Source organism: Sorex araneus, chromosome X, assembly GCF_027595985.1.
Source record: "Sorex araneus isolate mSorAra2 chromosome X, mSorAra2.pri, whole genome shotgun sequence".
NCBI lineage: Eukaryota > Metazoa > Chordata > Mammalia > Eulipotyphla > Soricidae > Sorex > Sorex araneus.
In genome coordinates this window covers 203,226,018-203,249,009 of record NC_073313.1, presented here as the reverse complement: position 1 = coordinate 203,249,009, position 22,992 = coordinate 203,226,018, and the positions used below count along the sequence as shown (strand labels likewise).

Below are 22,992 nucleotides of genomic sequence, written 5' to 3'. Positions count from 1 at the left end.
TTGACCTTCTATGCTTGCACCATCAGGTCCTTGATGGATGCTTCTAATGCCAGCATACATGCATTGAAATTACAGACAGTCATTTTAGTCTTTCTTCATTTTGGCAGTCTAGTTCATCTCTGAGATTTTATCAACCTTCCCTTGCTCATCCTTCTTAACACTGTCATATTGGGGGCTCTTTCAGTGTCAGGTGGATGAGGCCCATTGTTGTTACTGTTTTTGGCATATCGAATACGCCATGGGTAGCTTGCCAGGCTCTGTCATGTGGGTGGGGTACCCTTGGTAGCTTGCTGGGCTCTCCAAAAGGGATGGAGGCTTTTAGTAAGGCGGTCTCCAATCACTCTTACAGGTGTTCCCATGGTTCATACCATACTTGAGCCCCATAAAAATTATGGAAAATGGGTATTAAGTGTGTTATGGTGTGTTCGGAAAGCGACCTGAAGTGTGGCAGTGGCTGGGTAGTGGAGGTAGTGGATATCAGCTGGTGAGGTATTTATCTGGCGCCGGTAGGGTGGGGCGTATGGGGAGATTGGAGGAGGCAGACAGAGAATCTTGTTTCTGGGTCTTGTTGAGCCTGGAGTCCAAAACAAAATTATAAATCCACTAATTTTGCCAGATATAGAGTTCTCCTCACTCTCTGCCTGAGAAATTTTCACAGGGAATAAGAACATGAAAGAGGAAATATGTTTGGTTATTGTTCACAGTGTAACTCTAATGCATTAACATAGATACTCTGTGCATAATTCTGGGGTCAACCTCTTTGTGGGAAAATATTTCTGATTTATTGGGAAGGTTTCTACTCTGAGACTCAGTATCATGGATACCCTTGGCTAGTATAATGAGGTTGAGATAGTTCATTTAAAAATCTTAGATAAGTATGCTTCAGGGAAGGGGAGGAAAACTCAACCCGCCCTGCTCTGAGGGACCCCGGTGAAGATAGCCAGAATACACCTGGCCAGCTCTCCATGGAGTATTTGATATGCCAAATACAGTAACAATGATGGGTTTCATTCCCCTTACCCTGAAAGAGCCTCCAATGCGGCACCATTAAAGAGAGGCTGCTAAAATTAAAGAGATGAATGGAGACATTACTGGTGCCCGCTTGAGAAAACTGATGATCAATGGGATGACAGTGACAGTGATATAAGACATTGGTAGCACTTTACAAGAAAAAACGTCCACCACCATAAAAAATGGGGAGAGGAACAGAGCTTCTTCAAAGAAGAAATTCAAAAGGGCAAAAGGAACATGAAAAATGCTCTGTACCACTAATCATCAGGAAGATGCAAATCAAAACAATAATGAGATATCATCTCACACCACAGAGTCTGGCACACATCCAAAAGAACTAGAGCAACCAGTGCTGGCATGGGAGAAAAGGACTTTCCTTCATTGTTGGTGAGAATGCCAACTTGTCCAGCCTTTGGGAAAAACAATATAAACATTTCTCAAAGAAACTAGAAATTGAGTTCCCTTTTGACCCAGAAATACCACTTTTGGGAATATATCCTGGGGCCCCCAAAACACACAGCAAAAACATCATTTGTCTTCCTCTGTTCATTTCAGCACTATTCACAATAGCTAAAATCTGGAAACAACCTGAGTGCCTAAGAACAGATGACTGGATAAAGAAACAATGGTACATCTACACAATGGAATACTACTCAGCCATTAGGAAGAATGAAGTCATGAAATTTGCTTATAAATGGATGGACATGGGGACTATCATGTTGAGTGAAATAAATCAGAAGGATAGGGACAGATATAGAATGACTGCATTCATTTGTGAGATATCAAATATATATCTATATCTATAGTATGAGATTGTCCTAGACTATAGCACAGCAGGTAGGGTGTTTGCCTTGCACGCGGCCAACCTGGGTTTGATTCCTTCGTCCCTCTTGGAGAGTCTGGCAAGCTACCGAGAGTATCCCTCCCACACAGCAGAGCCTGGCAAGCTACCCGTGGTGTATTCAATATGCCAAAGACAGTAACAACAAGTCTCACAATAGAAACATTACTGGTGCATGCTCGAGCAAATCAATGAACAACTGGACAACAGTGCTACAGTGCACAGCATGAGACTAATATCCAAGGTTAGGGTGAATAGGAACTAGGGCGACTAATCAATGCTGGAAGCTTGCCACAAGACTGATTATGGGGTGAAGGGCAGTTAGGATAGAGAAGGGACCAGTAGGACAATAATAGTGGAAATTATCATTTTGAACAGGAACTGAGTGTTGAAAGTAGGTAAAGGGATATACCTGATAACCTTCAATGATCTGTATTGCAAAACATAAAGCCCAAAAGGAAAGGAGACACAGAGAGAGAGAGAGAGAGAGAGAGAGAGAGAGAGAGAGAGAGAGAGAGAGAGAGAGAGAGAGAGAGAGAGAGAGAGAGAGAGAGAGAAGTCCCTGCCATATTGGCAGGCAGGGAGTGGCATGGGGGCAGGGGTGAGGTGGGGGAGTAGGGTCTGCGCCAGGGCTGGGAGGGAAACTGGGACCATTGGTGGTGGGAAAAGTACACTGGTTAAGGGATGGGTTTAGAACATTATATAACTGACTATATAATGATTATATATAATTCATGAATTCATGAATATATGTATATAAAATCATGAACAACTCTGTAAATGTTTATATCACTGTGATTCAATGTATGAAATTCTCAGCAACAGTACTGTGAACTACAGTATATATATATATATATATTAAAAAAAGTGCTTCTTATAAAAGTAGGCAGGTGGGTGTGAGCAGAAATGGCAGCATTGGTGGAGGGAGGTAAACACTGGTATTGAAAACATTGAATCCTGAAAATGAATCATGAATAACTTTTTAATTAATGGTGACTTAATAAAAAATGTTAAATAAAAAGGTAGAAAAATAAAATAAAGCGTCATCTCAAACTTTTAAAGATAGGGAAAAATACCCAGATATTTTCCTTTGCTAACCTCTGCATACTCAGATTTTAACCTACACAAAATAACATACAAGTTTGAACAAAGTCACAAACTGTCTTATAGAATCTCGTAGATATGCTATAGCTAGAATTGTGTAGATACAAACAACAGTGAATGCTTAATGTAAAAGAAAAACTTAACGGTAGAAAAATCTCAAATTGAGAAATGACAATCTTTTTGTTTAATTTGATCTTATTTTCTACAAGCTAATAAGCACATAGCTGTGGACTATACTTCAGAAAGTTAGGTGGTAAAAGGCTTGAATAGTGTGGTCTGGAGCACAGACTCCCAAACTATTAGTTGAAGACTTTGGGAGAATTATTCAACCTTTATAACTTCAGCTTCTCTACTAAAGAATGGAAATGGGATAGCACCCAACCGCTGAAGTAATTAAGAAGACCAAATAAGACCTTCTCAGAGAAAATGTCATCTGTCCCAAGGACTAACAAAAACTTGCCCAGGGTTGACTTAAATATTCATCACTGAAAGTCATAGTGAGGCCCACTTGAGACAAGGTTAATTCAGGCAAAGAAGGAGAGATACAAAATAAGAGCATCTTAAGAAATAGAAGAATTAACAGATGGGAGAGGCATGTCCCTGTCTACAGGGACAGGCAACACAAAGTCATGAGCATAACTATGTGTGTGTATTTCTTTTAATTAGAACCATTTAAGAATCATTAGCCTTTATTTACTCCTTCTGATGTAGAGCCTGAGGTTACTGATTGTCAGTCAAGGGTGCAAGGGTCATCCAAACACTGAGTTTTGAGCAAAAGGCTGTTTCAGGAGTTCTTGGAGTTTATCTATCTCCAGGAAATGCTGAGGCAGGGTCAGAAACTTCAGGGGCTTACTACCTAAGGACTTTCTGAGAGTCACCTTTCAAATTCTGAAGAAAAGAGTAAAGGGAATATAGGGTGCAATGCTTGTTATATTTTTAGGTAACTTAAAAAAAAGACCCATAGAAAGAAGAGTTGGGCACAGCCAGAATCATAGTGGTTTGGTCAGGCCATGGCTGTGACAGTCTCTCATCTATCTCCAAGGCAAACCAACAATTTTCTAAGCCCAATGTGTCCTCAGAGGGCTTCCCAAGTTCACTCTGTTTGGGGTTATTGCTTTCAGTGTATTCAACTTTTTCTCAGATGTCAATGAACTGTGTTTAGACTGGCCTTTGGGGCATTGACCCTTAAACAAACAGATAATGTTTTTTTAAAAGCTTGAATTCTGTTCAATGCTTTATACTGAGGAAAGCTGAAGTTCAAAAAGGTAGTAAAATCCCTTTACTCTCCATCATAGAATCCATTATTTCTTTTGGATTTCTCAAGGTTATATTCACAGGTAAGTGGCTCATCTTGTCTGTAACTATGAGAACTATGATTTGAAAAGCTGTCTCCTTTTTGTTTTTGACTTACTGAAGATTATTCTCAGGTATAAGAAATTACACTATAGTGCTTATATAGGGACTTTCAGAATGCATTAAATGACCCTTGATTGATGTGTTATTTCTAGCAGTGCTACTTTGCATCAATTCTTTTGCAATTGTGTGTGTAGGTAGACATATAGGTGTATGTAGTGCTAGTGGGTAAATCGACTAATTATGCTTGTTAAGGTAAAAATGTAATGAACTTTTTAAACTTGTATTGATAAAAACACAATTCTATTTGCACTCCTAACCACAAAGCCTGGTTTTTCTAATCAATATATCACATAGCATTTAATTGTAAATATATTTATTACAATTTACAGTTTAGGTAACAGTGATATATACAAATATAATTTTAGCTATAAAATCTCCACACATTGGTAAATTAAATTCCTGGATCTGTTGAAGCCATTTAAAAGTCTTCTAGTCTCTAATGTCACCTTTCTTAAATTATAAAAAAATATCATTTGATTCAAGTTAAAGATGAATAGGTGCTGTTAGTACATTTCAACACCAAGAAAGGCAACTTTACCTGTCTGCACAAAGGCTTCCCACATGCTACATTGATTCTTAAAGCATCATTTTAACACCTTAAATGTATAAATAGTGAAAATTTCCAAGAATGTGGGTGTTTAACTTTGGTCTAACAACTAAAATTGCAGTGAAACTCGATTTCTTTTTCTTTTCTTTTTCTTGGAAGGCTAGATCAACACAGAAATATACCAACTTTATCTTTTCTTTAACACAACTAATATCTTCTCCCCCCAGTCTCCCATAACATATAGACAAAAAACATGAAGCCTGGAAGAGGGGGGAAATATGGTTTTTAGAATCTAATCTCAGTTTTAGGTTTTCCTCATTCATTACTTTGGGCACATGGGTTACATATATTTTTACTTAAAGGTGGAAATAAATTGTGATATTTCTAAAGTTTTTTTTTAAAGAAATCATTTTCTAGACATGTTAGAAACAATTTATAATTATCGAGTCTAAAACTCTTAGTATTGGGATCCAGTAGTGGTTAATATTAAGCTTTTGCAGCATTTCTATCTACAGGTTCTTATTTAATACAGGTTTTTTCTGTGTGCGAGCACCTCTCCCATGACTCCAAATCTTCCTTTTCTTACCTTGCAGCATTGTCAGATTCTCTTATTGCCTGCCTCCATCTAACTGTTAATGATTCTTTTAAATATACTTTGGCTTTTGATTGTAAACCTCTTAAATGATTTGTGTGTCCAGTACTTAAGAATAATAGGAAAGGAGAGAGACTACAGGGTTTTGCCACTTGCAAAACTTACATGACACTGGTTCAGCCCCATGCCCCCTCGCAAACGGTCCTTCAATCACTGCCAGAAGTGACCCTGAGCCTGTAGCTAAGGGGTAGACTCTGTGAACTGCTGCGTGGCCCATTTCTGGCCTCCTCACCCAAGAGTAGTCAAAACTGATAGTTGCTGATGAATGTTAGGAATACATTGTAATTAATTTAGAAAAAAAAAGAGATCACTCAATTTAAAATTTGTTAAAAATCTTCAAATTCCATTGCAGGAATCAAATTTTAGAATTATATGTTAAAAATCTTCAAATTCCATTGCAGGAATCAAATTTTAGAATTATATGTTGCTTTATAATAATGAAAGAATTATGCCTTGACAAAGAAGAGAAGAGCAGGAAGAAACTTTGGTGTTAAATCATATTTTCTTCAGAGCAATTCTTCTAATCTCAGTTGTGACTCAGAAGGGATATCCATGTGTTCCACGAGAATCACTATGCATCTATTTTCCTTCTCCATCAGCTATAGCTCTTAGGGACTTCTTTTTTTTTCTCTGTACCTGGAGAGTTGCTTCTGCATGGTTGGCACGTACTATTACCCCAGAATCTGCTTATCTGAAGGTAATAATTTCTTTCTTTTTCTTGCGTCTTAGCATAAATTAATGTTTCTTTCTTCCACTAATGATCCTTGGCAGAAATAACTTGGTGGGGCTGACAATAAGGGTACCCTTACTTAGATCTCCAAATGTTCACAGTAATAGACATTTTAAGATTTTTTTTTAAGAATGCACATTTTGCGGTGCTTGGAGGGATAGTACAGTGGGTAGGACATTTGCCTTGCACACGGCCAACACAGGTTCAATCCTCGGCATCCTGTATGGTCCCCCAAGTACTGCCAGGAGTAATTCCCGAATTCGGAGCCAGGAGTTACCCCTGAACATTCCTGGATGTGACCCAAATAGCAAAATAAATAAATAAATAAAGTTGGTGTTTTGTTTTTAAAGAATACACATTTTATGCCTTAGAAATTGACTTCCAAGTTCAAGAGTAATAGGAACAATTCTGCCTTCCTGGCTCCGGAAGGCGATTGAGAGACTTTATAGTGGAGACTTGAGAAAAGTCCACCAGTGTATTGACCATACGGTGTGAGATGGGGACAAGTGGCCTCCACTCTTGATCCACTCTTGAATCAACCTTACTCTCTCCTCTCACAACTTGCAAGTGGCTGCTAGAGCATTTAGGTCCTGCCTGCCATCTTGCCCTGGTGTGGATAAAAGGATCTGCCTCTTTTTTCTAAATTCTGTTAACAAAAGATTTACATGTCTCAAAGATAATACTGTGAAAAATGAAATGGAAACTTGAATGGAAATCTCTGCAGAGAAAATGCAGAACTAGGAGCACCCAGGGAACTGTTACTCTTCCAGTGACAAGACCTCAGGCTTTGTTGGCCTGGCTGCGTCACAGCACACAGGTCCAATGTCTTTGGGTCAGTTCAGGTCTGTGTACCTGGCGGTGAGAGGAACAGAATCCGCCTGTGTCCTTAGTGGGGCTGCTGCTTGTTCAGGGATTATCTCCTTCCCAAACTAGACCTGCTTTCTTGGGATGAGCTCTGAAGTCCCAAACCTTGAAAGAATGTTTATTTCTTCAAGTACAGATATGACCATACTTTTCTCTTGCCTAAAAGCCTTGCCCCCCATTAGGTAGTTATTAATGATTAAATTCCATTACCCTGGGGATAAGGTTAAGTCCTCAATGTTAAGGGCCAAATGGCTTTGAGGTATCAAAGCTGCTCCACCCACTCCCCCGCAGATTTACTGGACATTTTTCAGGGCTGAACTCCCTGTATTGCTTCACGTCTGGGTCTTTTCTCATGCTTACTTCTCACTGGAATATACTCTCCTCTTTCTTAGTTAATTCGTTCTTCAGGGTCCATAGCCGGTGTGCTTGTTCCACACCTTCTTTTACTCTCTAGACAAAGGCAAGGGCTTCTGCTTAAGAGTCTAGGAGAGGGTGGAGCGATAGCACGGCGGGTAGGGTGTTTGTTTGCCTTGCACACGGCCGACCCGGGTTCAAATCCCAGTATCCCATATGATCCCCCAAGCACCGCCAGGAATAATTCCTGAGTGCAGAGCCAGGAATAACCCCTGAGCATCACAGGGTGTGAAGCAAAAAAACCCAAAAAAGTCTAGGAGATGCCTGGGCTCGCCACCTATTCACCATATCCATTTTTTCTGCAGCCATCCTTGCTGCTATACACAGCTCTATGAGGATAGGGTTGGCTGGAGGGCTTGAATCTCAGTATTAGGTTGAGAAAACCAGGTGCTTGAAGGCTTCTTCCTGCACCCTAGCTGTCTTCCACTGCCCTCAGAATAAAGACATCAGCAGACAGGTCCTGCGAAGGTCTGGTAACTCCAGTGTTAGGCACGGGGCAGGGGAGGACTAGCAGGGGAACTGAGTGTACAGGGAGTATACACTGATCTTTGGAAATTTGCATCACGCCACTTTGCATTTATAAGAAGCCCACTTGAGTATCGATAACTGAAATTTTATCAATAAAGAGGAATTTTGCTTTTATATTAAAAACCAAAAAGCTAAAGTGGGGGGAGCATTGGCCTTGTGGTAGCCAGAGTGGGAGCCACCTGACATAACTTGAGTATTTGTAAGAGCACTCCTGCTATTATAGGTAGGTTAGCATTGTTTAGGTTTTTATATTGTCTGGTATGATGTAATAGTGGTTTTATGGGGCCTGGGAATGCTAACAAAATTTCCATATAAATTCGTGGTAAGTGTCTTTGCCTTTGCCATCAAGCAAATATTCACAGGACTCTGCTTCAGACAGAATGGTAAATCGGAAGTCCTTCCCAGCTATTCAGCTCTGCCATTCAAGGACAAAAGCTACCAAAGGGAAAAGGAAAATAAATGGGCCACATGGTCCATACAAGAATACAGGATACAAGAATAGACCATAGGTTGGATGGTTCAATGACCCCATTTTATCATATCATTCAGCTTAGAAAATTCCAGCTCCTAGGGAATTAGTTCCATCCTGATCTGTTTTCTCTTTCCTTCCCTCCCTGACTCCTCACTGTCCCCTTTCTCCTGTGGCATCAATAGCCTTGTAAGAATTCATTCCAGCCATTGGGGATGGCCAGCCCTCTGATTTATTGCTGCAGGCTGGAGTCTTCATCAAGGCATACTAACAGTGTTGGTGAATTTGTTCATTGGAACACTGATACTTTGTACTCAGAATCTTGGCTTTGCTCCTAGTATGCTCACAGAACTATATCATCTCTTGTTGAGACAGTCTCAAGTTCCCTGTGGCACTCAGTTCTCTTTAAATGTCTCTCAATGTTCCTGGTTCTTTTGAGTGACTCATCAGGGTGCTACTCTCTGCTAGTGGTACTCCAGAATGTTGTTCTTGATGTTCTAAGAAAGAAAAATTTTTGCTATATCTACCAGTAATGGTCAGGAGACTGTCCTTGAATATGGATTTCTATGTTGATAAGATTACACATTTTATCAAAGAAAAGAAAACTTTAACCCAGGGTAGTTAACCAGAAGTTCATATAGTACTCAAGTTATAACAGACCTCATACCATTTAGTAGAGGGATACTGGTGTTGGTGTGGGGGGGACTGCAGAGAGATAGCACAGTAGGTGTAAGGTGCTTGCTTTGCAAACAGCCAGTCCAGATTCAATTCCCAGCATCACATATGATTCTTTGAGCATAGCCAGGAGTGATCCTTGTGGAGGAAACATGATATAAAGATATATCAGCCTTTCTTACTATGTTTATGAATTTATAGGGAAATTCACTTAATGCCAAATTCTGGAAATATCATGCTTTCTGAAAAAAATATTAAACAAGATCTTTATTCTTTTTAGTTATGCCAGCCTCTTACTGTACTTTCCTAAACTTCTATTATAAAATTGCCACTCTCTTTGTGGATGCATGCAAGAAATGAACGTTTTCAATACAGTAATAGCCTTTAAAAGTCATCACTGCCACTTCTGAACTACCTAGAGAAAAAGCAAGAAGCTCCTATTTCTGGTTGAGCAAACAAAGCTTGCCTTGGTATGTCAAACGGGAAGAGTACACTTGAGAAATTCAGAATGATGTATTGGGTGCTGAGAGACAAATGAAAAGAACAGCCCCAGACATTGGGTAGCTCCAGAGAACACTATACTACAAAGTTCTCCAGAGGAATAGGAGAGTCAGGACACATACAAGTATATGGAAACAGCTTTATTATGAGGGATTCGTTCACCGGTTTATGGAGTTGAAAGTCCCACAATTCACTGTCTGCATGTTGAATGTCTAGGGAAGCTGGTAATAGAGTTCCAGTCTGAATCCAAAGTCCCAGAACTAGGAGGGCCAGTGGTGTAAGTCCCAAAGTAAATCCTAGTTGGGCAACCAGAAAAGATGAAGGCTGAGGGAGAAGGATGTCCCACCTAATGCACAGGGTCAAATCTATTCTCTTCTGCTCTTTAGTTCCACTAAGGCCCTCAACAGATTGGATTAAGTCTTCCTGTATTGTTGGAGGTGATCTTATGAGCTCAGTCTACCTATTCAAATGCTGATCTTTTCTGAAAACATTCTTAACACACTTACCCAAGAATAATGTTTAGTTGGGCATCCCTAGTCATCCCAGTTGAAGTCTTAACCACTCATTTAAGCTCAGAAAAAATCTCTCTGAGACCATGATTAAGTGAAATGAAGCAAGACCATAACTTTATTGAAGTACAGACAAAAATCAAGGTCACAATGTATATAAAAATGCAAAAAGTTTTTGGTACATCTATACAATGGAATACTATGCAGCTGTTAGAAAAGATGAAGTCATGAACTTTGCATATAAGTGGATCAACATGGAAAGTATCATGCTAAGTGAAATGAGTCAGAAAGAGAGGAATAGACATAGAAAGATTGCACTCATCTGTGGAATATAAAATAACAGAGTAGGAGACTAGCACCCAAGAATAGCAGAAATAAGTCCCAGGAGATTGGCTTTATGGCTTGAAAGCTGGCCTCACATGCTGGGGGAAAAGGCAGCTCAGATAGAGAAGGGAACACCAAGTAAAATGTGGTTGGAGATCCCGTATGGGAAGGGAGATGCGTGCTGAAAGTAGACTAGAGACTGAACAAGATGGCCACTCAATACCCCTATTGTAAACCACAACACTCAAAAGGAGAGAGAGAACAAAAGGGAATGCCCTGCCACACAGGCAGGGTGGGGTGGGGGGATGGAATTGGGGGGTGGGAGGATACTGGGTTCATTGGTGGTGAAGAATGGACACTGGTGGAGGGATGGGTTCTCGAACATTGTATGAGGGAAACACAAGCCGGAAAATGTGTAAATTTGTTACTATACCCTCACGGTGATTCGCTAGTTAAAAATTAAATAGGGGCTGGAGCGATAGCACAGTGGGTAGGGCGTTTGCCTTGCATGCGGCCAACCCGGGTTCTAATCCCAGCATCCCATATGGTCCCCTGAGTGCCGCCAGAGGTAATTCCTGAGTGAAGAGCCAGGAGTAACCCCTGTGCATCGCCGGGTGTGACCCCCCCAAAAAAAATTAAAAAAAATTAAATAAATTTAAAAATAATACAAAAAATTCATCTCTCTTGCTAAGTCATAAAATTTCTCCACCTTTCTGACAGCATCCAATATGAATTGGCAATATACTATTCTTCCTCTATGTCTTTCCATCAGTTTATGGTATTGACTCCTTAATTTTTACTAGTATTTCAATGGAGTGTTTGAGTATTCATTGCTAATAATTGTCCAAAATTTATTTGGAAATTACAAAAATAGTATTATTTCTAATTCTCTAGATTCTTAGAAACAAAAACTTCAATGAGAATTTTGTTGAATACTTTTCTGCATCTATCAATAAATGATTATAATTTTACATTAGACAATTGTTGCATTCCCGGGTTCAAAGATTTTAATACTTTGATAAAAGCAAATTATATTTAACATATTTTATTTAACATTATAATTTTGTGTCAAGGTTCTCTTAACTTTATAAAATTAGTTGTATGTCTCATTTTGGGTATCTTTTTTTCCTACTCTTCACTAAAATCATTTGTAAAGGAGGTCCTGAGAGATAGCACAGGGTGGTAAGATGGTAGACTTGCATACGGCGAAGCCCAATTTGGTCCCTAACACCATATTTGGGATGCACCATGAGGAAGCACCCTTGCCTCAATTAAAAAGGGTTAGAATCTATCTGTTATTTGAAGTTTCAGTAAAGCATTTTTTCTGCTTTTATTTGATCCTGTTGTTTGTTAGAATTGGAGGTTTTTGAATATTTAGCCAATAGCCTTAATGACTTTATTTTTCAAAATTTCTATTTCTGCATAAATTTGGATAACTCATAATTTTAGAAAATTAATACTTTCCTAGTTTCAAATTAACCACTGTAAAGTTATAGTATTTGCTTATAGTTGTCAAGTTTTTTACTTCTATTAATATTTATTTCATACTTACGTATGCTTTCCTTGAGCTAACTTGTGGAGTGTTATTTTTCAGTTATTAAAAATAAAACTTTTTGAACTAGTTTATCATACTCATATTTTTGTTTTATTTTGTTTCTTAATTTATTACTCTTGATTAGAATGTAGTTCCTTTCTCAAACCTGTAAAAAAAAGTGCAATATATCTTCCAATATCTTTTAAGTTGACTGCTACAAGCTTTTATATTTTATTGCTAATTTTGAATGGCAGGAGTGAGGTCTTGCATTTGCAAATAAGGAAGACAAGTGTGATATCAGCCCAAATTGTGTCCTGCTGGGATTTTGTATTAGAGGGTTTTAAAGGAAAAAGATAGGAGATAAGATTGGTCAAGAATTAAGGAGTTTGTTGCCTGCTTGTCAAACTAGCATTGGTTTCTAAGGAGCAAAGAAAATAAATTATCTTTACAAGTTTCTCAGAGAAGGCTATGGCCGGCAAGGCTGTGTCTTACCTGTCAGTATATTCGTTTTCAGATAAAGGTCAGAAAGGTCAGTATCTTACCTGAGGCACAAGCTGAATCAGTTTAGTTAGCCTGCACTTACCTAAAGTGTCTTTTCTGATTTCTGTTGTGATTTTATTTCTAACCCAATATTATTTAAATATGTATTTTATCTTATTTTAATTTAAATTTTATTTGAGGAACTAAGATTTACAATGCTGTTAATAATAAGCTTTCATGCATACAATGTCCCAACACCACACCAAACCATCCACCAGAGTGTCTGAATATTTTACATTTTAAAGCAAAGTTTTACTGAATATTCTGCATGTGTTTTGCCACAGTTGATATATTTATTTAATTGGTTTTTTTTGCCAGAATATATGCTTCATAAAGTAACAGTTTAAATCTGACTTACTAATGGTCAATTTTTGCAAATATGACAATTGTAACTGCAAATATGACAAGGGTCTTTTTTTTTTTAACACAGCAAACCAAAATGCATTAGTAAGTAGCATACTTTGTGGGTACTTTGTTGAGAGAATTCATCATTGACCATCTGTCTATACAAATATGTTATAAAAAGATAACCAATTAAGTAATTCTTTTTGTCAGAGAATCATCTTAATAACAGATCATAAAGGATCAAATGTTGTTGATTGTACTTTGTACTGTACAACTGTTAATGTCATTTGATCAAAGCAATTTTTTTATTTCTTAAATTTTTTTAAAAAACCTTTTTAACTGAATCACTGTGAAATAGACTCTGACAAAGCTGTTCACAATTGGATTTCAGTCATACAGTATTCCAACACCCATCCCTCCACCAGTGTACATTTCTCAGCACCAGTGTCCCTAGGTTCACTCCATCACTCCCCACTCCCCCATCCCTGCCTGTCTCTATAGCAGGTGTTTTTCTTCTCTCTCTCTCTCTCTCTCTTTCTCTCTCTCTCTTTCTCTCTCTCTCTTTCTCTCTCTCTGACCATTGTTGTTTGCAATATTGATACTGAAATATTATCAAGAATATCCCTTTACCCACTTTTAACCCTCAAATCTTGTCCAGCATGATCATTCCCAGCGATTAAAAACCATACTGATCTCCTCTATCTTACCTACCTTCTGCCCCACACATACTTGTGGTTAATTCCAACCATTGACCAGTTCTCCTAACCCTGTTTTCTCTGGCAATGGATATTAGTCTTCTATTATATATTTTTATATACCACAAATGAATGCAGTCATTCTGTATCTGTCCCTCTCCTTCTGACTCATTTTATTCAGCATGATACTCTCCATGCCTGTCCATTTATAGGTAAATTTCATGACTTTGTTTTTCCTAACAGCTGCATAGTATTCCATTGTATAGATTTATCATTGTTTCTTTATCCATTCATCTGTTCTTGGGTATCTGGTATCTTGGGAATCTGGAAACAATGATTGTTTTCAGATTCTGGCTATGGTAAATAGTGCCGCAATAAACATAGGAGTGCAGATGGTATGATCAAAACAATTTTTGATCAGAAGTGTATGTCTCATTGTCTGAAATTTAAAAATAATTCAAAATACTTTTTTCTCTAAGAAATTAAAATACCCAGGCAGAAGTGATAGCACAGTGGGTAGGGCATTTGCCTTGCACTCAGCCAGTCCAGGCTCTATTCCCAGCATTCCATATGTTCCCCCGAGCACCACCAGGAGTAATTTCTGAATGCAGAGCCAGGAGTAATTTCTGCGCATCGTTAGGTGTGACCCAAAAAAGAAAAATAAAAAATAATAATAAGAAGAAACACACGAATCGTGAATCACGAAATCCCGTTAATCTTCGATTTCTTGAGCGGGCTCAGTAACCTCTCCATTTGTCCTTTTCCTGAGATCTTAAAAGTCTCTCTCCACTCGGCCCTCCCAAAGATGTCACACTGGAGGTTCTTTCAGGGTCAGGGTAATGAGATCCAGCTTGTTACTGGATTTAGCATATGAATACACCATGGGAAGCTTGCAAGGCTGTCCCATGTGGGCAGGAAACTCTCAGAAGCTTGCTATTTTCTCCCAGAGGGAGAAGTAGGTTACAAGAAATCGCGAGGCCACACGCTTCTGGGAGCTTGCTTTTAAGTCTCTCTGGATGTTGGCCGTTGATGGGATTACGCACACCTGGGTTCCTCTGCCAGTACCTTCATGTGTGAGGCCTGTCTGATCGGTGGAGAGGGGCCTCGAGCATGGCTGTAGCTAGGTTCGGGTGGTCTTCGGCCGCCGGAGCTCTGCTTGGGGTGGGGAGGGAAGCTGGATCCCATCCCCTTCGAGGGGTCACAGGGAAGACAGCCGGGCGTGCGGGCAAGAAGAAACAAAGAAATTAAAATACCTTAGCAAAATTTCCCATTTTTGTTTATTCTCATTACTTTGCAATATTATAAATATTGAAAGGTATAGCTTAACACCTCTATATGTCAGTATTCACTGAACCTACCTCCAAAGTTTCCCCAAAAGTGACATGATTGCAATTTCAATATAAACATATTAATGTCATAATTAATTTTTCCTTTTAAAGTTTCTATACTACTTTTACTTTATATACTGTTAGTTATGCTTTCCCCCTTTCTATTACTTTATAATTTGCTAGACATATGTTGAATTAATGAACTTTTCTGCACTTTCTATTTTCTTCCTTATTTGTACACTTCTTAGTATTGATCTCTTTAATTTCTTCTTCTTGATCACTATATTACTGTCACTGTCCTCCTGTTGTCCGTCAATTTACTAGAGCAGGCACCAGTAACATCTTTGTTCCTCCCAGTCCTGAGATTTTAGCAGCATCTCCTTACTTGTCATTCCCAACGATTGGAGGCTTTTTCAGGGTCAGGGGAATGAGACCTATAGTTACTGTTTTGCGCATGTCGAATATGCCACGGGTAGCTTGCCAGGCTTGGTCCATGATTCTTCTTCTTGATAATTCCTTCTGGGAGTTCAATTAAATCAACTTTCACAGTGTTGCCTTCCTCTCTACTCTGTTCATATTCTAATATGTATATCTGATGTAAGTGTACATACACATACATAGATATAACATCATTGTCACTTTATAGAACCTACTGAAGCTATCGTTAATCAGGAGAAAAACCACACCCAGGTAGTCATGAGCAGGCACTTCCTCTGAGACCTCTCAGCAACATAGGAGGCCCATGGTAGGCTCTCGTCCAAGTGGAGAGATAGTCTTGAATTCCGTTTTGTTGTGGGGCACTTACAATGCTTACAATGCTCTTAGGGGATAAACCTCTCTCTCTCTCTCTCTCTCTCTCTCTCTCTCTCTCTCTTTCTCTCTCTCTCTCTCTACCTATCTATCTCTCTCTCACACACACACACACCACACACACAGAGATACACAGACACACAGACACAGACACAGACACACACAGACACAGACACAGACACAGACACACACACAGACACACACACACACACACAGACACACACACACACACACACACACACACACACACACCCTGAATCTTCGGTAGGGACTGAGGGTTGTCCAGTTTTTCTCAGGAACCCAGGGGTCACTCCTGGCCATACTTAGTTCCCTGGTGCTAGGCCAGATGGTTAGGGCTCTGACACACTGATATGGAATTATCTGGACACAGTGGTGCTGGGGACCACATGAGTTACTTCCCAAAGTGCTGCATGATGTAGGAACGAGGTACCAGGTTTAGATCCTGGGGCCTTTGAATTTGATCTACATTACTCTGACTGCCTCCTTTACTATATTCTGGATCTTTGAGTTGAATTTTAAAGAACTTCTAAAGGCTACTAGTCGATTTGAGTGTCACTGGTCAGTTAAACTGATTCAAGAAACTAAGTAATGTGGCCAGTTGATTATGTTCTTGTGAGTTTAGTTTTTATTCAGAAAGAATGAAAAAGGGATAAAAATTTAAGAAAATAACTTTCTATCTATCAGTCAGAGGCAATCCATTTTTAGTGGTCTGAGTTTACCTTTTCCAATAGTTTGGCTCTTTTATAGAGTCCATTTTAAAAACTGGGTCTAAGGCTAGAGAAATAGTACAATAGGAAGGGTACTTGCTTGCACACTGTCAAACCAGGTTAGATTCCTGGCATCCTATATGGTCTCTCAAGCCCTGCTAGAATAACATATGAAAACAGAGCCAAGAGTAAGTTCTGAAGATTACTGAGAATGAACCAAAAAACAAAGAAAATCTACTTTTTTTTGAGCTGGGGTTAGTGATGGATATTTCTTGGACCAAATTGCTAGTTTATTGCCATTTTGATTAAAGGTAAGAAAAAATAACTTTAGTAACTATTTTATTTTATTTTGAGGAATATAAGAACACTTTATTTCTTTAAAAGTCTGTACATTCTTTCATATTTATTAACCAACATTCTTCTTTTTAAAATAATTAATTATTTTTTGAGTGTCTGCTATAGAGATGGAGGGGGGAGGGAAACTGGGGATATTAGTAGTAGGAAATGTACACTGGTGAAGGAATGGGTGTTGGAACATTAGATGACTGAAACCGAAGCATGAACAACTTTGTAACAACAACTGTGTATCTCACTATGATTAAATTAATTTTTTAATTTTTATAGGACTGTTGGCTTCTGATTGCAGTTGCCATGTCTGAGTCCGTTGTTCTTCGCAGTGTGAAGAAATTTGGAGAAGAGAATCATGTTTTTGAATCAGATGGATCACGTAAGTAGTTTTTGTTCTAACTTCCTCATACTGAGAGTTGAAAACAAAAGTGGGACAAACCAGTATTGTTTTAAGGAACAGAAAAAAACAACAACAATAATATATAGAATTAGCTCCAGAAGTGATTATTCCACATGAATGAACAATTCTCTAGGATCCATAATATGCAGTATGTTAAAAGTCTAGGTAAAAATGCATAAAATATGGGTGAAAGAGCATGTCACCTATAAACATCTCTTTTCTAACGCAAAGTGGTTTCTGTATTACTTTTTACCTTTATTTCTGTATTGTCAAAATTGATGATTGAAATGATCATTTACTGAGTGCTGTTTCCTCACAGAAACTGTACAAAATCTTTGCTGACTACAAAGAGATATAGTAATCTCAGCCTGGCATGAAGTCATGTACAGACCATATATTATACCCATGAATCACTATTTATCTTTAGTGATTTTAATTGATTTATCATTGGTTGTTATCCCTTCTTCTTTCCCTTTAGTAACCACCATAATTTTCACTGACTTTAGGAGTTAGTTGTTTTGTTTTTTGACATCGTTTTTTTTTGTTTTAACAATTGACATTCCACATATGAATGAAACCATTTGATAGTAACTTTTATTTTCCTACTTCACTCAGTATAATTATTTCAAATCTCATCCATTTTTCCCAAAAGGCATAATTTCATCTCTTTTCAAATAGTAGAATAGTAATTGCACTGAGTAAATATAGCAAAACTTCTTTCCAGTCAGGTGTCAGTGGCTGTGCAGGCTGAATCCAGTCCATGTTTGAACTATTGTGATTCATTAGGCTATTATTTTGTTTAACTTATTTGGCTTTACATTTTGCTAAAAACACTGAGACTTGGATACAATTTTTTTAAGCTTCAATAAATGGGCTCCAGAGATACTTCAAAAGAATGGAATGTGGGACCCTTAACAATACTTCTAGCACTGCACGTCCTGGGGCTCGAGGGTGGCTCCTATTTTTTAAAAATGGTGCAATCACATGACTAGTAATTAATAGAGCCATAATCCTAGTCCAGTTTTAAATGGTCCCCAAACCCAAAATGGTAGTTGTACAATATTTTGCCTTTTTAATTCAAACTTAAATCATTTTCTTCTGGAGGGGGAGCTTCCCACGCAATGCTCAGGAGTTCCCAAGTGGTGCTCAGTGGTCTGGGGTGGTGCTACTCCTGAAGATTCCTGGCCAACTGAACAGTTCAATGTTAAGGCCCAGCGAGATCAGCTGTCCAGGTTCTGTGGTGCCAGGAATCATCTGTGTCCACCCTGGTAATCCTCAGAGCTTGGACACTTTGCAGTGCTTGGGGGTACCCAGGGTTACCCTTGGCAGTAATGTGGTGATAAGGTTCAATTTTAGGTCCCAGCACCTGTGAAATATGTGCCCATGACCTTGAGATATTTTTATAACTCTCTAAACTAAACTAAGCTAAATTGCAGGAGAACCAGGTTGGGTGGATAAGTAGTAGAAAGGATGTTAAGACAATGGGCTCCTGTACCATTGATTTCCCTGTACTTCTGAATTTGGACCCTCACTTTCAACTCCTTCTCTTCGTCTGCTTTCATCTCTCCTGAGTAAGATAGTATGCAGTACATTTCTATGGCTTCAGTGAGCACAAAGGTGTCAATAATATCTGATTGTTCTTATTTTTATCAGGAAAATTTTGATATTTCTAAAGCAAACAGTGAATAGATACTTATTTTGTCCAATAGTTCAAAAACAAGCAGACTTTCCTAAGCTAATTTGGAAATGTAGGGCTCCAGAAGCACAAAACATCTATGTTCTATAGAAAAGTTCAGAAATGAAGCCATACTATTTTTTATTTGAGCATATTCTATAATTGAGAGACAATGAGAGGGATAGAGACAAAGAGAGAGAACAAGGGAGAGAGAAGAAATAAAAATCACTTCACAAAGTTCCATGAATGAAAAATTAAAGCAATTGTAGGAAAGTTTTTCTAAAACAAAACTATTAATAATTTAAAGTAATTAATTTTGTTAATATTAACTGTTTTTTTTTTCATTTTTATCCTGATAGATACTGGCAAGAGTTCAAGGTAAGTGATTATTTCAACAATCATTATGTCTACTAGAAAAACTCCACAATGTTTCTATAAAAGGTTCAAAGTAGAAACTATGAACATTTTAATTCTTGTAAAATTGTAGAATTCTTTTTTTTTTTTGGCTTTTTGGTTCACACCTGTCGAAGCAGGGGTTACTCCTAGCTCTACACTCAGAAATCACTCCTGGCAGTGCTCAGGGAACCACATGGGATGCCGAGGATCGAACCCGGGTCGGCCTTGTGCAAGACAAATGCCCTACCCACTGCACAATTGCTCCAGCCCGTTTGTAGAATTCTTACCTCTTTTTATTTAGTCACTCATAGTCTATTAAAAAAAAAAACCTTTAGGAGAAACATAGTATGTCTGAAACTGAACTATGAATAACTGTAAATCATAGTATCTTCACACAAAAATTAAAATTCAATTAAAAAGTGAAATAAATCTTCAGAGTATTTTTCTGTGTTAGATCCAAATATTTCCTCCAGAGTTTTCAAGAGAAAGGGCAGAGGAAAAGTTGGACAAATATAATTTCATGCACCCAGGGTAGGTACCCAAATCCCAAATTCTAACCATAGTCAAAGAACAGAAATGTAAAGATTAATTATTATATAATTTTCACAAGTTTTCTTCTTCTGTTTTGGTCTTTGGATCAGTCCCAGTGGTGCTCAAGGCTAACTCCAGGCTCAGTGCACTAGGATCACTCTTGGTGGGTTTGGTGGGGGCAGATATGATTCAGGAAATTCAACCCTGTTTTGCCATGTGCAATGCAAACACCCTACAAGCTGTATTTTATGACTCAGACCCTATACTTCTTTAGCATTTGAAAGCATAGGAAGCAAATGCTATGTAATAGTACTTTGCCTTAAAGGCAGATTTAGAGGGCATCTCCTTTAGTAAACAAAGATAAGAGTTAGTCAGTTTCCTGAAATTGAGAGCACAGAAAGGGAGAGATTTACAACATTTAAGAAATTTTAAGTAATTCACAATAGAGGGAGGCACTGGGTATGGTAACAATAGCATTTAGACTAAGAATCAAAGAACCACACTTGGTTCACCAGGTGGGAAAAAGATTAAAAAAAAGTTGTATACGCAGACAAATGGCAATGAGAAGATTAACTAGAATGATGAATGAGACCTTTATTTCTTAGTGAAAACAAATCTAATTTCTTGATTTAATATGATAATGTTGAGTCAACAGATAATAGTAACAGTTTCAGTGACGCTGCTGAGTGGAATACTAACTGTGGGATGTAATTTTGTGAAAAAGTGAAGGACACGATTCAGAGCTGAGCTAAGGTCAGCTATACATATTTTTAAAAATTAATTTTACATATATTCACAGGGGGCGCAAGATATACAAACACTCATAGGGGGTGATAGCACAGTGGGTAGGGTGTTTGCCTTGCATGCAGCCAACCTGGGTTCAATTCCTCCATCACTCTCGTAGAGCCCGGCAAGCTACCCAGAGTATCCCACCTGCAGGGCAGAGCCTGGCAAGCTACCCTTGGCGTATTCGATATGTCAAAAACAGTAAAAAGTCTCACAATGGAGATGTTACTGGTGCTTGCTCAAGCAAATCAATGAACAAAAGAAGGACAGTACTACAGTGCTACTTGATTACAGAGCTAATTGAATTCTTCCTGTTTATCAAGCTTTAATATTGATGTGAAGGATATAGAAGAGAACAAAAGAGGTAAAAATCTCTGCCTTTAAGGAATAATATTTAGTGAGGGAGGTAAAATAAAGCCACGAATATAGACAATAACATGGTAGCTAGTGGTGATCTATCTCTTTCTGAGAAAAAAATAAAGGAACATAGAAGTAGAAACATGAAATGAGTTGGACTGAAGTTGCAATTTTTAGGACTTGACAAAACTTTTTTTTGGACCCTGTTGAGAGGGTAGCTTTTGAAGTAAAGACTGAAGGAGGAAGGGAGTTGGCCGTGTAGGTATCCAAGTAACAAAGAGGTCAATGATTAGAATGGCAAAAACTGCCCAATAGGTGATAGGCTAGAAAGCAAATTAGTCAAATCATAAAGGGTCCTAGACATCTCAGCAATAAAGAGGTGTATAACTCTCAAACCGGGATAATGCTAGGTAAAGTATGTGTTAACACTGGATTGTTAGGAAGAGAGATTATTTATAGCAGGGCTATTTGACTTGAGGAGGAAAGGGACAAGTGTCTGGATGGAAGCAGAGATGATGATGAGTCTAAGTTGTATATGGCAAAAAGGATTGAGGGCAATGTTGAGAGAAGTGACAAATATGAGAGGCTATGTAGCTTAGGAAACAAGGCAAAGGAAACAAGAGGCTGAGAGGGCTTAAAAACTCTAATTAGGGGCTGGAGTGATGGCACAGCGGGTAGGCACTTGACTTGCATGTGGCTGATCCTGGTTCAATTCTCAGCATCCCATATGGTCCCCTGAGCACCGCCAGGAGTAATTCCTGAGTGCAGAGCCAGGAATAACCCCTGTGCATCTCCAGGTGTGACCCAAAAATGAAAAAAAAAAAAAGAAAAAACCTTTAATTAAGTAATTTGAAGATTTAGGCAATTTTAGGTTTTAGCTAAGATGATTAATAGGAATGGAAGGAAGAAAGGAGCAAACAAACTAATCAGTTAGAGTGCTGATGGAATAGCTTAGTTTCTTGTGAAAGAAAGGTTCAAAGTGTATTCATAAACATATAACTCAGGTGAAGAAGAGACCCGAAGAGTTGAAAAGGGAAAATATGGTTGAGTATAACTCGTGAGTAGTGAAGTGAATGATAAGGGTTGAATAAAAATGATATTTTGAAAAACATATTTTTAAAAAATTATATCAACACCAGGTATAAGCTTTTCAATGCATGAAGAACACTTTGATCCAACTTCCTCTATTTATCCACCAGGAAATATAGGCAGAAATAAGTCAAGTATCAAAACTGAAGCACAATAATTATTTTCTAGTTTAACTGAGAGAACAGAGTATTTTTCATTTTCTCTAAGTACCTCTCAGAAAAACTTCAGTGCATTTGCTGAACATAAGGTACAATTATACTGAAATCTCTAGAACAAGGTAAATTTTAAGAACAGCTGCTTCTAAGAGAGCAGGTTTTGGAGAAAATTTCAGAGTTGATGTGGGCTGGCATTTTCACTAATGTATAATGCATAAAATCTCCATCTTGATAGAATTTATTATTGTTTTAGAAATGATGGTTAATAAATTTTTGTTTTTATCTCAGGTTAAAAGATGGAAAGAAGCAAAACAGCAATCAAATTGGCTTCTTTCAATTGGTAATAAAACTAAACTGATTTATGGCATAGGGCTTGCAACTGTGAATTGTTCAGAGCATATAGAAGTATCAAATCTTTTGTCATATTGGCAGGTTCTTAACTACAGTGACTACTTTCTTAGTCATAAACTTCCTGTGATAAACATGCTGCGTGATGATTCGAAATGTAATTCTGATTGCATATATAAATCCTATCTGGTAGATCAGAAATCTGTCCTGAAAAATAATTACTAAGCTTTAAGTTATGATTTAAGTAAGAAATTGTAATTGATCACACCAAATATATTTATTCTTATGACAAGGTTTTAGAAATACTATATAACAGGTACTTTTCTAAAATGTGCATTGAGT

At 38.1% G+C, this 22,992-nt stretch overlaps 1 protein-coding gene across 2 annotated transcripts in view; it reads left to right on the top strand.

Moving 5' to 3' along the window:
- The first annotated feature begins 17,216 nt into the window (after positions 1–17,216).
- The window catches only part of ABCB11 (ATP binding cassette subfamily B member 11), a 92,273-nt gene continuing 86,497 nt past the window's right edge, over positions 17,217–22,992 (top strand). The window contains exons 1-3 of one of the 2 annotated variants that reach the window (XM_055122373.1): positions 17,217–17,292; positions 19,348–19,366; positions 22,591–22,642. In XM_055122373.1, the coding sequence (XP_054978348.1) occupies positions 17,217–17,292; positions 19,348–19,366; positions 22,591–22,642 (147 nt within the window). Of the gene's footprint in view, positions 17,300–19,347; positions 19,367–21,565; positions 21,587–22,590; positions 22,643–22,992 lie in introns of both variants that reach the window. The other variant, XM_055122372.1, reaches the window with a different exon arrangement.